This window comes from Xenopus laevis, chromosome 2S (assembly GCF_017654675.1).
Source record: "Xenopus laevis strain J_2021 chromosome 2S, Xenopus_laevis_v10.1, whole genome shotgun sequence".
Taxonomy (NCBI): Eukaryota; Metazoa; Chordata; class Amphibia; order Anura; family Pipidae; genus Xenopus; species Xenopus laevis.
This window is the reverse complement of record NC_054374.1, coordinates 162,484,500-162,501,627: the sequence shown is the minus strand read 5'-3', so window position 1 is coordinate 162,501,627 and position 17,128 is coordinate 162,484,500. Positions and strand designations below refer to the sequence as shown.

Here is a 17,128-nt window from a genome sequence, read left to right as displayed (position 1 = left end):
TTCAAATCCTATTTTATCACATTAGTCAAGCAAAATGAACTTTAATTACACTGTATAAATTATTCGAATCTTGTTTCCATCAGTCTGGGAATTCATAATTATAACAAGCAGACAGGAGCCATTTTGTGGACACTGTTATTAAGACAAGTCTTGTATCATCTCAGAATCTTGTTTGTGCACCAGAATGGGGGACCTGATGTCCATCCCCATGTCCTGGCTACACAATTAAATGGTGAAGAGGACGGGGGAATGTGGGGAGAGAAGTGACATGTAGGAAGTGCTGAATGGAAAGTGAAAGTAATTGTCTGCCCCGCCTAGAGGAGGTGCAGACAATATTTGATTGACAGCTGAGATTTTTAAATGAGCTTACAACAGCTATGAATGCTTTAATAAAATATAGAAATTAGATTTCATGTTTAATTTGAAAAGGACATTTATTATACAGATTTTTGTGTCTGGGTGACAGGTCCACTTTAATTACTTGATATTCCATGCAGAGCAACATCACAAGACATTTCTTTTCTCACAGAGGTAATTATCAGCTGACTGTAGGCAGTCAGCCAAAATGACAAGCAGGTGGCAGTATCGTTTAAAAATGGGTAATATCATGTAAACCAAAAAAAAAAAGAAATTTATGTCAATCTCAAAATGCATCGAAAGAAGGAGGAAAGGTTAAAAGTAAGTAAGCTTTATCAGAAAGGTCTATATAAATACACCAGTAACCCCTCAAAGTAATGCTGCTCTGAGTCCTCTGTCAAAAGAAACACCACATTTCTTTCCTTCTATTGTGTACTCATGGGCTTCTGTATCAGACTTCCTGTTTTCAGCTTAAACCTCCAGGGCTAGGGCTTGAGCATGCTCAGTTTGCTCCTCTCTCCCCTCCCTTCTCTGCTGTAATCTGAGCCCAGAGCTATGAGTGAGCAGGGAGAGACTCAGGCAGGAAGTGATGTCACACCAAGCTAATATGGCAGCTGCTATCCTAAACCTACAGAGAGTTTCTACAGCTGATTACTCAGGTATGGTAAAGCATTCCACAGAATACATATAGCAGTCTAGCTTGCACCATTGTGGCTAATCTACTGGCAATAAACTTCCTCGCTAGCTTTCCTTCTCCTTTCCATTTCCTTTAAAGTAATGACAGGAGCAAAGATTGAGCCAGATATACAAACCCATATTAACCAATTATGTTGTGATTTAATCTTCTGTTTGACAAAAAAAAAATGATTGGTTGATATATCAATGTATTTGCATATTATTTACATTAAGGGGCACATTTATCAAGGGTCGAATTTCGAAGTGATGGGAGTTTTTTTTGAACTCCCATAACTTCGAAATTAGAATAAAAAAAGACCAACTAAAATTAATTTAAAAAATCTAACTTTGATTTTTCAAAGTCCATCAATTGACTCCATATAGGTTCTAGGAGGTCCCCCATAGGCTAAAACAGCAATTTGTCAGGTTTTAGATGGCGAATGGTTGATGTTGAACTTTTAAAGAGACAGTACATGATACATTTCGATATTGAAATTTAATTTTGATATTCAAATCAAATTTGGACTATTCCCTAGTCGAAGTACACAAAAATAGCTTGAAATTCAAATTTTTTTACTTTGACCGTTGATAAATCTGCCCCTAACTATTCTCCATCATGGTAAACCCAAGCACTGCTCCCACAGATCTACTGAATAACCCATCCAGGTAGCTAGACATTTACATTCTTAACACATTGTTTTGTGCTGTTTATGGCAGAGCATCTTTGCCTCTCCAGGTTACATATGTTTTGCAATATATTGATGAAATCTTTGGGAATGCAACTAGCTGCCCAGTTCTCCTTGTGAGGGGCTTTGAGTATTGTACATTTCCGTAGACTGGGTTGGAAAAACCCATATGAGCACTTGTCCAAACCCTCTTCTCAGTTTCCCCATTGTGATAACCCAAACAAACTTCATAATAACTGAATTTGGTTGACCAAAAATGAGTAATCAGTCATTTCAATTGCTACAAAAGTCCTTCAGATGCCTACAAAACTATCCTGGTTTAATTCTATTCCCAGCATACTCACCGCCTTTGGAAAGTCACATTCTAAGCTCGGCCAACAATGGGACTTTGGAATACAAGAGCCCTCTAGCACCTATTTCTCCGGGAAGATATTCCCCAATCCCAAAGCACATGCTTGTGGAGGATGACTACACCAGGTCAGAAGTTCTAAAATTCTAAATATACTATATATTTTATTTTAATTCTAAATATACTATAGCCCTAATATCAATGTTATTAGCTTTTTTCTTGCTTGATCCCTCTGAAATGATGGTGTTATTATTATTAAAGATGAGCAAAGAGTGTCCAGTAGGGATGTAGCGAACTGCCGAGTATGTGTTCGCGAACGCCGTTCGCGAACACCGGCAAAAAATGCGAACAGTTCGCGAACAGTTCGCGAACTTCGAACATCCGAAAATCGTTCGATTGGAACGATCGAAGGATTTTAATCGTTCGATCGAACGATTTTCGTTCGAATCGAACGATCGAAGCCATTCGATCGAATGATTTCATTCAATCCAATGGCTTCGATCGTTCGATTCGAACGAAAATCGTTCGATTTTAGCGATCGAATGGTCGAATGGTCGAACGATTTTGACGCGAACGCCTATTGGCGAACGTCGCGCGACGTTCGCGAACTTGCGGCGGACGCGAACAGTCGAAGTTCGCGCAAACTAGTTCGCCGGCGAACAGTTCGCTACATCCCTAGTGTCCAGATATTTACCTGTCTACTGCTTGATCATCTTGAATATTCTCCAAGTCTAGAACCTGCCACTCAGAACCCTCTCAGGTCATGGGCTCATGAGTCCCATTCTAGAACCTATGTCAACCTGTCCTTTTGATTTAAACATGGCCATTCTGGGTAACCCAAGTGTGTTTGTGGTTAGTTTTGTCTATATCCCAAAGAATTGTCTTGAAAAACATGAATATTAAATATATCCAATAAACTTGTTTTGCTCAAACATTTGGTTCAGCCATTAACACTGAATTATCGGTGAGAGCTCTTCTTAATGTATTTATTCTGACACAATGTTTAATTGAAAAATAATTTAACATTTTTTGAATGCTACATTTTAGAGGCAAATTCTCTAGACGGGCATCAGATTCTGAAATGACTGAATATTAATCATTTGCCTTCTCTGCCAAATCAAAACCAAAGACACAGAGGCGGAACATTCTAATTAAACTGCTGATCTATTATTCATGGGCAGCAGTGCACACATTTATGGCAACTGAATTTACAGGCCCAGTGAATATCTGCCCAAAAATCACGGCTGACGCAAGTTGCACTTAACTGATGAGACTTTACTCGTCCATCTGTTTGAAAATAAGGGGCCTATTTATCATGCCCAGATATGTTTTTACTGAACACTAAGGGGCTGATTCACTAAATTCAAGTGAAGGATTCGAAGTAAAAAAACTTCGAATTTCGAAGGTTTTTTTGGGCTACATCGACCATCGAATGGGCTACTTCGACCTTCGACTACGACTTTGAATCGAAGGATTCGTAGTAAAAATCGTTCGACTATTCGACCATTTGATAGTCGAAGTACTGTCTCTTTAAAAAAAACTTTGACCCCCTAGTTCGGCAGATAAAAGCTACCGAAGTCAATGTTAGCCTATGGGGCCATATGGGGAAGGTCCCCATAGGCTTGCCTAAGTTTTTTTGATGGAAGGATATTCCTTCGATCGTTGGATTAAAATCCTTCGAATCGTTCGATTTGAAGGATTTAATCGTTCGTTCGAAGGAATAATCCTTCGATCGAATTTTCTGCTCTAAATCCTTCGACTTCGATATTCGAAGTCGAAGGATTTCAATTCCTAGTCGAATATCGAGGGTTAATTAACCATCGATATTCGACCCATAGTGAATCAGCCCCGATAAGAACATTTGGGAATTTCTCAGATTTATTAAATAAAAGAAGTCCAACCAAACTAGATTCCTCTAGTATAAAAAAAACGTGAAAATATTGGATTGAGAAAAAAACTAGACTTTTTTCGGATTGTCGTGTGAAAATACCAAATATTTTGAGTTTGAATCCAGAAAATCATGAAAAATTTGAGTTTTCCTGGAAAAACCAGCATCCAACTCTCGTGATGTTTAAAACATCTTCAAATGGTTAAGGTTGTATCTGCCATTGACTTTTACATGAATTCGGCAGAGTATTTTCAGATTCGGACTTGGAACAGATTCGAGGCATAATAAATTGAGAAAAAATCCAGTCTTCTTTTACCGCAACTTTTTCGAGTTTTCAACATCAAAACAGATGCTGTGAAAAAACCGCGCCTTAATAAATAACCCCCTTTGCTCTTTAGAAATGTATTTTTCGTTTTGGAACATACCGAACTGAAAATAATATTTGTTGACTTGTGGCAGCAAGCTTTGGTCCTGTTATTACATTAGCCTTTGAAGAACATGTGAACCTTCAGCAGAAAATTGATTTTTGGAGAAGTCAAAGAAACATCTCAAGACTTACCTTTTCTCAGTTTATTTTGCATCCGACTGGAGCCAGTTATCCAAAATGGCAACAGCAAGAGGAGCTGTTGTTTCAGATTCATTATAATAATGAATAGAACTCTATAAACACTAATATAACTACAGATGGAGAAGGCTTATTGTGACATTTGGGGGCCGATTCACAAAGGGTCGAATATCGAGGGTTAATTAACCCGCGATGTTCGACTGGGAATTAAAATCCTTCGACTTCGAATATCGAAGTCCAAGGATTTTAGCGCAAATAGTGCGATCCCGATTCGAACGATTCGAAGGATTTTAATCCAACAATCGAAGGAATATCCTTCGATCAAAAAAACTTAGGAAAGCCTATGGGGACCTTCCCCATAGGCTAACATTGAGTTTGGTAGCTTTTAGATGGCGAACTAGGGGGTCGAAGTTTTTTCTTAAAGAGACAGTACTTCGACTATCGAATGGTCGAATGGTTGAACGATTTTTAGTTCGAATAGTTCGATTCGAAGTCGTAGTCATAGTCGAAGGTCGTAGTAGCCCATTCGATGGTCGAAGTAGCCCAAAAAACACTTCGAAATTCGAAGTTTTTTTACTTCGAATCCTTCACTCGAAGTTAGTGAATCGGCCCCTTGGCCTACGACACCCTTTTGTCCATTCATGGTGTAACTACAACTTGATACTTTGGCTTATTCAATTCTGGTGTGAACTTGTATGACTTTATATATATAAACAGGAGCAGAAGGGGTAAGTAGCTTGACGTTCAATGTATTGTATTAGTTCCACCAAATAATATTTCATGCTCGTCCTACATTGGCCCATGCTTGTGATACATGTTTCATTTTTTTGGTAGTAGATTTTAAGTCAAAGACCCAAGAGGAACTTCTCCGAGATATGGATGCACTTCCAAAACTTGGATTCAATCACGGCATAAATCTGCATCTGTTGTACTGTGCGTGACGAAGAAGGGAAATGCCCTCCGAATTGTTTGTTCATGATGATGTCATTTTTTAAAATTGCCGTTTATGTTAACCCTTTGTTTGCCAATGCAATCTTCAGTGCGTTGCTTTGCAATGCCCTGGGGGAAAGCTAAAGCAAACACAGGGGCAATGGAACTGTAGTGTTGTTTGGTTTTGGCATTAGCAATTTTCTCCCTTTTGCTGCTATCTAATTTCAATAAAACATGAGTAAAGTACCGAAAAACTCTCAGTATTCCAACTCCAAGCATTAAGGACCTTGAATGGTCTGGGAATAGGGACAAGTCAAATTGGGAAATACATCTATAACTGACATCTATAACTTGATACCATTTATTAGGACATACAGAGAAGGCCTGACGTGTTTTGTGCTTATTGGGGCACTTAGCCTATGAGTAAGTACCCCAATAGCCACAAAATACGTTAGGCCTTTACCTGTATGTCCTAATAAATGGTTTGAACTTTTAATTATACTTTTGGTCATTAGTTTTGGAGAAAAACTCACAACTTTTTTGGTTGCTGTTACATGTTTGTGCACCCATGGACTGGGGTGAACTGAGAGTATATTTTTCTCCCTTTATCTTCATTGTCCTTATTATTGGACATTAATTCAGAGTGGTGCTGTTATGGGCAATATGCATCAATTTTGTTATTTTCTTAAAATATATAACCCTTCAGCCATAAAACATATCACCAGCGGCAGCCGAAAAACTTAAATTGGCCTCATATGACCAATGTTGATGGTGTGGCCTGGCATTGATTTGGTAAACCTGAAACTGGATCAAGACACTCAAAATCATGAGCGTGGCAAGGGGAGAAAATGTTATGACCAACCAACCGCTGAAAGGAAATAGCCTAATGCTAAGCCAGTCTATGCCATGGTCAATGTTCCTTTATGGTTAACAATGAACCAAATAGAGGTTCATTTGGCTACTCTACAGTATATGTGTGCCTGACACTGACTATTGTTTGCCAACAATTGTTGATGTGAAAAAATAACATTTGATACTAAATATTCTAGACCAGAGCAGGGGTGACCAACATTCTGCCCTGAATTCTGCAACCAATGTCTTTGCAGGTGTTGCCCAGTTATAGATTCCATCTGAAACTCCCTGTTTGCAGATCAATATTGAATATTTGTAACACTAGGAGATATAGTCTGGCAGCAGCCTGAAAGAAGAGACACACTAGGGATCATTTGTGAGTAGGTGGAAGTGCAAAGTGCTACAATGGTTTTAAAAATGTTCATTGCTTCATAGACGCCTTTGGGGACTGTTCTGATAAGTGGTGGCATTTAATTGCAAGCTGCAATGTACAGGTCCTACACAAGCCATTAAACCCTGCCTTGAACTGTTCCTTCAAGTTTTACTTAGTGTAGCAGGTTGCACTAATACAATAACATGGTTTTTGCCCCAATTTTGGGCACCTTGCACAAACCACTACTTGATAAATGAGCCGTGATAAATCAATCACACAGCACGGTCAGCGCACCATAACTACTGTATACCATATACATGAGCAACATTGTCAAATTCTATCAGGCCCAATGTAAATAAATTAATTTTAAAATAAATGCAAAAGTTATGCCTACAGGGGTTTAAAGGAATAGTAATGGAATGACAATATAATGTAGTGTTGCCCTGTACTGGTGCGACTGTTGTGTTTGCTTCAGAAACTCTACTATAGTTTATATAAACAAGCTGCTGTGTAGCCATGGGGGCAGCCATTCAATCACAGGATACACAGTAGATAACAGATAAGTACTACTATAGTTTATATAAACAAGCTGCTGTGTAGCCATGGGGGCAGCCATTCAATCACAGGATACACAGTAGATAACAGATAAGTACTACTATAGTTTATATAAACAAGCTGCTGTGTAGCCATGGGGGCAGCCATTCAAGCACAGGATACACAGTAGATAACAGATAAGTACTACTATAGTTTATATAAACAAGCTGCTGTGTAGCCATGGGGGCAGCCATTCAATCACAGGATACACAGTAGATAACAGATAAGTACTACTATAGTTTATATAAACAAGCTGCTGTGTAGCCATGGGGGCAGCCATTCAAGCACAGGATACACATTAGATAACAGATAAGTACTACTATAGTTTATATAAACAAGCTGCTGTGTAGCCATGGGGGCAGCCATTCAATCACAGGATACACAGTAGATAACAGATAAGTACTACTATAGTTTATATAAACAAGCTGCTGTGTAGCCATGGGGGCAGCCATTCAAGCACAGGATACACAGTAGATAACAGATAAGTACTACTATAGTTTATATAAACAAGCTGCTGTGTAGCCATGGGGGCAGCCATTCAAGCACAGGATACACAGTAGATAACAGATAAGTACTACTATAGTTTATATAAACAAGCTGTTGTGTAGCCATGGGGGCAGCCATTCAAGCACAGGATACACAGTAGATAACAGATAAGTACTACTATAGTTTATATAAACAAGCTGCTGTGTAGCCATGGGGGCAGCCATTTAAGCACAGGATACACAGTAGATAACAGATAAGTACTACTATAGTTTATATAAACAAGCTGCTGTGTAGCCATGGGGGCAGCCATTCAAGCACAGCATACACAGTAGATAACAGATAAGTACTACTATAGTTTATATAAACAAGCTGCTGTGTAGCCATGGGGGCAGCCATTCAAGCACAGGATACACAGTAGATAACAGATAAGTACTACTATAGTTTATATAAACAAGCTGCTGTGTAGCCATGAGGGCAACCATTGTTTATATAAACTATAGTATTGTTTCTGAAGCAAAGACTCCAGTTTTACCAGTGCTGAGCAATAGTACATTATATTGTCATTCCTTTAAAACACTTTCATTTTTTTGTTTTACTATTGCTTTAATCTATCTGAGCCTTTTACAATGGTACAATATAGAGATGCCATTCTGGTACAATATAGTCTGACCATGCTGGGCACTGCTGGCTGCTGTCTAGACAAAGCACTGCATGATGAATTTGTCTCTGGAATAATTATGATAGTGCGTAAAAGTGCATGATTAATACTTATAGAAGACCAACCCCATCTGCTGTCTAAATGGATATGATTTCTGCATTTCAATGAGTCTGCCATATTGCAATATGGATCAAGCCATGGAAACTCCAATGGTTTTTAGATTGATTGCAAACCATCGCTTAAGGTTTTATGGATCAGGACATTCTCTCCAAATTTAGATCAGTTCAGTATGCCACAGAATGCGTCCCATGTTACTGTATATATCAACACAATCAACTTTGTCTTGGATGTAGATTCTTCATCCAACAACATCCCTGAAAGCAAAAACTTGGTGATGGATTTTGTAATCAAAACATTGACTGAATTTGAATTTTGAAGTAAAATGCATTCCAAAGCCTGTGTATTCTGTCCAAGGCTATTTCAACTCAAATGAGTCGGTTTATCAAAGCCTGAGATTAAACATTTTATTCAATAATGAAGAAAAATGGTTCTTCAAGTGTTTATTCATTTTTCTAACTGTGGTTTTTTTCATTGATAAAAATTGGCAGCTTAAACCTGCCGTGATCTGGGCAAACCAATGAGCAAGTCAGCATGGATTTGAACCCAAATCTCCTATTTAGGGGCAGATTCACTAAGGGTCGAATTTCGAAGTTAAAAATACTTCGAAATTCGACCCTCGAATTGAAATCCTTCGACTTCGAATATCGAAGTCGAAGGATTTAGCGCTAAACGTTCGTTCGATCGATCGAAGGATTTTTCGTTCGATCGAACGATTAAATCCTTCAAATCGAACGATTCGAAGGATTTTAATCCAACGATCGAAGGAAAATCCTTCGATCAAAAAAAGTTTAGCAAGCCTATGGGGACCTTCCCCATAGGCTAACATTGACTTCGGTAGGTTTTATCTACCGAAGTAGGGGGTCGAAGTTTTTTTTAAAGGGAAAGTACTTCGACTATCCAATGGTCGAATAGTCGAACGATTTTTCGTTTGATTCGTTCGATTTCGTTCGTATTCGAACAAATTTAACCAATTCGATGGTCGAAGTACCCAAAAAAATACTTCGAAATTCGAATTTTTTTCATTCGAATCCTTCACTCGAGCTTAGTGAATCGGCCCCTAAGTATTCTTGAGAATTTTTGAAAATTGCCATGTTGCTTTACCATAAAAATTTGTGGCAACCTTGTGCAATGTGAATCGCCATTCACCAATGATATCTCAAAATATGCTGAGAATTGCTCTGTAATATTGATAAATCTAGACTATGTCCCAGCTTGACCAAATTTCAACCACGTTTTTTTTAAAAGAAATAGGGGCTGATCCGATGTTAGAGTTTTTTTTCCCTTGAATGAACTTGAATGACCTCAAATAGCATCTTATTTAAGAAAAAACTTGAACATCTAAAACTTGATCGAATATTACCAATCCGAAAACTCGAATCAAATTTGAATCAAATTCGACTAAACTTGACTCAAATGGGTCACTGGACCTCTGCCATTGACTTCTACATGAACTCGGCAGGTTTTAGGTGGCGAATAGTCAAATGCGAGTTGTTCCCAGGGTCAAGGTATGATAAATCTCAAATTTAAATTTGGATAATTCCCAACTCAAATTTGTGACTTTCGACCAAAAATCCAACTGGAAAATTGGATTTGCATTTACAATTTGAACCTTAATAAATCTGTCCAAAATCTCCCAATTCTTAGAGAACACTTTGCTCCTTGTATGCCCAAAACCTCCCCCCAAGTGCTGAAATTAATCAATTCAAGATCTTTTTCAATTATATCCACGCAAAAGAGATAATTTTGCTGTTCTGCTTGTTTTGGCACTTAAGAAATGAATGGGGTAAAGTGGCTTCTTGTCAACTTCATTTAAATTGTAATTACTTTTAAGTGTTTGTTATGCAGGCAGAATATGATTTCATTTTTACAAACAACTTTATTTTTGTTGTGCTGGAGATGGAAACAGATTTGCTGCCTTCAAAGTTTTAACTTCTAGAGCACCTTGGTCAGAACTTCACGAATGCCATTGTTTTTGGAGATATGAGATGAACTACTGTTAATCTTGAATATCCCAGGTTTTTATATATCACCTATAAACATTCCTTATCGCCCTAGTGTTTGATGTTTATTGCTGAAGGCCTAATAGTGTTATACACTTAGGGGCCGATTTACTAACTTCGAGTGAAGGATTCGAAGTAAAAAAACTTCGAATTTCAAAGTTATTTTGGGCTACTTCAACCATCGAATGGGCGACTTCGACCTTTGACTACGGCTTCGATTCGAAGTACAAATCGTTCGACTATTCGACCATTCGATAGTCAAAGTACTGTCTCTTTAAAAAAAACTTCAACCCCCTAGTTCGCCATCTAAAAGCTACCGAAGTCAATGTTAGCCTATGGGGAAGGTCCCCATAGGCTTGGCTAACTTTTTTTGATCGAAGGATATTCCTTCGATCGTTGGATTTAAATCCTTCGAATCGTTCGATTCGAAGGATTTAATCGTTCAATTGAAGGAGTAATCCTTCGATCGTTCAATTGAAGGAGTAATCCTTCGATCGTTCGATTAAATCGAAGGATTTTAGTTCCTAGTCGAATATCGAGGGTTAATTAACCCTCGATATTCGACCCTTAGTGAATCGGCCCCTTGATCAATGGCTGAACATGAAGGGGGTTATTTATTAAAGTCTGAATGCATAAAACTCGAAAAAATTCTAGTTTTTTACTATAAGATCCAAATTTTTGTTGGGAAAAAAACCCAAATTTTTCGATATTGATTATACCCCAAGGATGGAAAAAGTCTGAATCCCAAAATCCTCCATTTCAGACCTGTAGAGGTTGTATATAAGTCAATGGAGGAGGTTCCTATCCTATTTGGAAATTTCTGTGGTCTGCGCTGGAATTAGCTCAAAAATCCGACCATTTCGGGCTTTTCGGCTGAAAATCGGAAAAATTCTGACTTTGCAGGAAAAACCCCCCAAAAAATGAGAAAATACAACTCGGATTTTCACTCAATTTTGTTGAGTTTTTCCCTAATCTGATTAAATCATGCTTTTTTAATAATGAATAAAGTCAAATCGTGGATTTTAGTTTGCTTTGACTTTTTATGATAAAATTATAAGAATAATTTGAATTTTGATAAATAACCCCCAAAGTGTGAGCTGAGCAGGCCATCTACCTGTTCCATTCTAAATAATATGTTTTGATATTATGTACAGGTATGGGATCCGTTATCCTGGAACCCATTATCCAGAATGGCTGTCTCCCATAGACTCCATTTTATTCAAATATTGAAAAATGATTTCCTTTTTACTCTGTAATAATAAAACAGTAGCTTGTACTTGATTCCAACTAAGATATAATTAATCCTTATTGGAGGCAAAACCAGCCTATTGGGTTTATTTAATGTTTACATGATTCTCTAGTAGACTTAAAGTTTGAAGATCGAAATTACGGAAAGATCCATTATCCATTATAGCATGCTGGATAACAGGTCCATTACCTGTAGTCCCTACATTTGTACATACTTTTAAATATTTCACATCCTCTGGGTGCAGTGGTTCACTTGCTGTGTGCCAGATGGATCTGATGGTAGCCATGCCACACCCATCTTGAAGATGGAGGAAAAAGAGGACTTGTTGATCCATGTAGTCTACATGAGATTCCTACCATCTTTCCCTTGCGTTTTCTCTGTTCTTCTCCTGTGCCTTTTCCTTGATCTTTTCTGTATCACAGTCTTGCTTACCGTTTGTTGGATTGCTAGTCCATTCTACACCTTGAAACAAGCTATAAATACATCAGATAAAATAGCGCATTTGCCATTTTTTATTCTGACGTTTATTCTGCAAGTTGAAGGTTTAATATTTAGAAGTTCTACTGCAGCTGGTCAAGGATGAAACTGTAAATAATGTTTGTGAGGTGCAATTAGAATCCTTACTCCTGTCACCCCACATATTATATATATATATGTTATATTAAAATAAATGTGCTTTTTTATGTGCTGTACTCCTGTCCATGATCTCAAAATGTATTACTCATTATATACCCTTAATACAAATACCGTCGATGCAGGAAAGTTGGCTACAGAATGCGATTTGTGTTGCTATGGTTATACCACGAAAGTAAATTGGATGACAAGAACCCAGAAATATTTTAAGTGCTAATAATCCAAATCAGACTGTGAAGCAAAGTACAGCAGTCATTAACCATGTCAATAATATGTCAGAAACTTGTATCCAACCACCATCTGCTAAATATTTTTGTGCAGAACATTTCCTTGTTCGGCTCAAGGAGGCGTATCTGACCATTTCTGCACTACGCACAATAACAAAATGCTTTACTCTTTATTTAGTCACTGCAGATTACTGAGACCCACAAACTTTAGGACAAAACAACATCCTCCATTTTCTTTCTTTCTATAGGCTCTAGCTATCTAGTTTGAGAAACAGGGCTTCCACCAATCCTGTGTATTATTCAATACTGTAAGTATGAGCATCTCTGCGTTGGTCTGTGTGCTGTAAGCTCTAGCACACCACACCACTGTAAGCTCTAGCACACCACTATTGTGCTTGGCTGAAGGATATCCATCAATGGTGCTTGTTTCCTTCAATTAACTTGATGTTAGCAAGGGATGCCTCTTAAATAGTGGATAAAAGAATTAGCTGCTCCTGATTTCGGAATGAGACTTCTCTTTCCATAAACATCACCAACATTCATGGCTTTGACCATCTCAATTGTCATTACCTTCTAACCGACCAACCAGATGAGAAACACCAACAGTACTTCTTTCTTCATAGATCTCAAAGTTGAGTGGAAAGACCTACATGTCTTCCAACACTCCAGTCACTTCTTGGGCACTTTCCTTCAAGAAGTCAAACTGGAGCTCCTTCAAAAAGCCAGTGCAAGACCTCAAAGGCTATCTTGAAGTGTTTACCTCATGCCGGGGATGGCGATTATGTATTTTGTTTATATTCCAATATATTAAGGGATACATGTACTGTTAATATAAATGATTTTGTTCCAACAGCGCCACCTGCTGGTCAGTTTCCCACCAGTCTGACCAGCAAGTAGTCAAGGAAGTTGTCAGGAGAAAGAAAGAGGCTGCTCTGATGTTCTTCTGCTTAGGAAAGATTTGAGAAAGGTTTCTAATTTTATTCCTAAGCAGAAGAACATCAACCTTTTTCTTTTTCCTGACAACTTCCTTGACTACTTGCTGGTCAGACTGGTGGGAAACTGACCAGCAGGTGGCGATGTTGTAACAAAATAATTTATATTAACAGTACATGCATCCCTTAATATATTGGAATATAAAAAAATACATAATGAATGTACATTACAAAAGTGATTTGAATAGCCTCCTTATCAGTTTTACGTGTACATTTACTTTTTTTAAAGGTTTACTTATCCTTTAATGTCCTTTTGAGGCATAGCTCTTATTCAATTTCCACTGCATGGCATCAGTTCATAATGCAGGTTCCACAAGTTTAGTCTTATGTTGCACCAGACCTCTTCTGTCTTCTCTTCAGTTCATCCATGGGTGGCATCATCATCTCCATAGTTCCAGGCAATCGCGTTCCTGGTGACGAGAAAGCATTTCACTTACTAGGGATACGCAATTTTTTTCTTCTGGTACAGTTTTGCTGTGAAATTCAAATTTTTGCCAGTGGCAAATGTTTTTTTGAATCCTCCCATTCTGAAATAAGGGACACGATTAACTCTTTATTACAGGGACAAAAGCAAAATGCTTGAAATCCATGTTTAGAGTCCTGGGAGAAGCGAGATGGATCCCTCCTCAAATTAAATAATTGTTCTCTAATACGTGGGAAATATAGGGTTACATTCGATAACCCAAATTCTATAAAGAGTCTGGTTCTGTGGCAATGGCACATTCTGAGGCATACTGTGTGATAATAACCGTTTCATGTCTGTTTTCAAATGGATATGTCCAAATGCGCTTGCCTTTTTTTTTCGTTGTAAAATATTCAATACTGTATCGATATTTTCCTGGGAGGGAAATGTTGGTGCTTCTAGTCATTGTTGTAAATGATTATGCAAATGTACATTTCCACTGAATGTTCTGTATTGTCCATTTAGAGCCATTAGGAACTGAAAATAATTCTGTTTATATGATACAAGACAATCAGAGCATCGGGCATAGCATGTTCTTTAGAACACAGAACTGTAGATTCCTATTTACAGTTTGCTAATACTTCTATGCATATGTTATTTCTGTTCTTCATTTACCATGGCAACTATATACATATGGTTATTTGCAATGCATATCTGCACAATATCTATTTTTCTGCTTATTTTTACCCCATGGGTGTCGGCAAGGCTTCTCAAACAAGTCCCTGCCTCAACTCTGGGGAAAGTTTTCTCTAATGCAGGTACAGTACTGGAATTATACATTGTACAGTATAATCGATATATTATATATGGGTTATTTCCCAGGGCTAAAATCTGATTAGATATTTTAAGGGCAATATACACCTCCTGCGTTCAACTTCAACCCCCAAAATATAGATTGCTGGGAAAATGGGTTCTGTCTATTATTTTATATACAGTTATAGGATCTTCAGGTATGGGATCCATTATTCAGAAAGCTCTGAATTACGGGGAAGACTCTGTAGACATTTTATCCAAATAATTTTTTTCAATTATTTCCTTCCTCTCAGTAATAATAAAACGTTACCTTGTACTTGATCCCAACTAAGATATAATTAATCCTTATTGGAAGCAAAACCAGTTTATTGGGTTTATTTAATCTTTGCATAATTTTCTAGTAGGCTACAATTAGCATCAGATAGGGGTCACTGTTTTATTATTACAGTTTTTTTTTAAAAAAAAAAAATAGAATTTTTTGCTTAAAATTGCCTCTATTAGAGCTGGCTTTTCTCTTAATTCAGAGCTTTCTGGATGTTGGGTTTTTGGACTGGGCATCCTACATCCTGTATTTCTTTTTTTAATAGTGTTTTACTGTAGTGCAGGGCATGCAACAAATAAATCCGGCCTTTTGTCCAGGTGAATCCTACCTATCTTATGATTGGTCAGTCTACAGATGCCTGTTGAGGCAAAAAGGAAGAGGAGTAGGGTTGGCACAATTGCCGATGGTGGGTGGTGACATTAAGGGCTATGGGGGGCAGTGACGATATTTAGTGGTGGGATTGTCATGATTAAGGGCAGGGTGGTGGGGGACAGATTTTTGTCTGGGTTTCAGATCATGGAAACTTGGATAGCAATGTTGATCCAGACAGGTGAAGACCTGAACGGCAACCTGAAAGCGGAGCAGCACTGGAACAACCACCTTTCTTTGTTCATATTCTTTGTAGATACCATAAAACTATGGCAGCATAGTAGTATTTCAGTACTGAGCCCAAGTTAAGGTTATAGAATTGACTAATCCTACAAGGGGCCACCATGGTGGATGGTAGGGTGCAAAGTGAAAGTGCCTACCACTAGTGATGGGCTAATTTCTCCCGTTTTGCTTCACCAAAAAATTTTTGAATTTCCAGCAAAATTCCTGAAATGGCAAAAAATTTGCGAAATGCACATTTTGCCGGCACCAAAATTCCGATGCACATTAAAGTCAATGGGCGCCTATTAATTTTCGCAAATTTATTTGCCCTCAGCGAAACGCGGAATTTTTCACCCATGACTACCTACCACATTAGATGGTTGGCTCTGCAACCTGTGGCTGTCCCCATGAATACAGGGCTTCTATTTTCACTTCATTGAAAGGTGCATAGCATTGCCAGTACCAACGGCACACTTGTATGCCTCTTAGTGCTCTTTCACTTCTGTCTAGGGTAATTGTAAATTACCCCTACACTATTTATACCAAAGGAAGAATGGGGGGAGGGTAAAAAAAAGAAAAACATTTGCCTTTTTAGTTGAAAAAAAGCTAATTTTCAATAAAAGAATAGACAGAATACATTTCAGGTACAAACTTTGGCAGTCACTGAATGCTGGGGTGCATTTTCCCTTTAATCTGCTCAGATACGGGTGCAGTGCCCGGTTGTGTTCGCTGAAATGGCACAAATTCATATATTGCTACAAATGAAAGTTACTTTGGTACAATCTGTACAGTCTGTTTCAATGTGCTTCTGTGCCAACGGGATCTGACAATAAGCAAATATGGTTTATACGGTTTAATAAAAGAAGCCCCTTTGGATAAATACGTCTTTATTGGACAAAGGAAAAAAAAAAAAAATACAAAGAGTTCAAAGCCAACGAGCTGCTACAAATAAGCTGTGAACTGTTTCTCCTTGAACTTGTCAACTGACTTGATTTTGTAGTATGCAATTTTATCCAACCAATTAAAGGCACAATGTTTGGAGTAAAAACCTGATCGTACAAGAAGCTCTTTCTTTTCTGTTACTTTTCTGTGTCTGTGTATGGGAGATAATGAATAATGAGGACAAAGGGTCACTGTGCTTTAATTTTCATTTTATCTCTTTGTATTTGTCACCTGCGCCAAATGATATTGATTGTCCTTTTATTCTAGTTCTCCAAGTTTCTCATGAAGTGGTTGCCTAAGCTGCTATTATTACAGGCTGGTTGGCCAAAATGTAATTGTCTAAATGAGATCCCCTAAAACTATGGCAGCATAGGTATTCCCCTGTACTAAGCACAATTCAGCAGGAACAGTCCCCTAAGTTTG

The 17,128-nt window shown here is 38.0% G+C and overlaps 1 protein-coding gene across 6 annotated transcripts in view; it reads left to right on the top strand.

Annotated features, from left to right (window-relative positions):
- The window catches only part of LOC108710034 (disks large homolog 2), a 621,594-nt gene that overhangs the window by 388,185 nt on the left and 216,281 nt on the right, over positions 1 to 17,128 (top strand). For all 6 annotated transcript variants that reach the window (XM_041584606.1, XM_041584605.1, XM_041584603.1 and 3 more), the window contains one exon: positions 2,054 to 2,195. In XM_041584606.1, the coding sequence (XP_041440540.1) occupies positions 2,054 to 2,195 (142 nt within the window). The remainder of the gene's footprint in view (positions 1 to 2,053; positions 2,196 to 17,128) is intronic.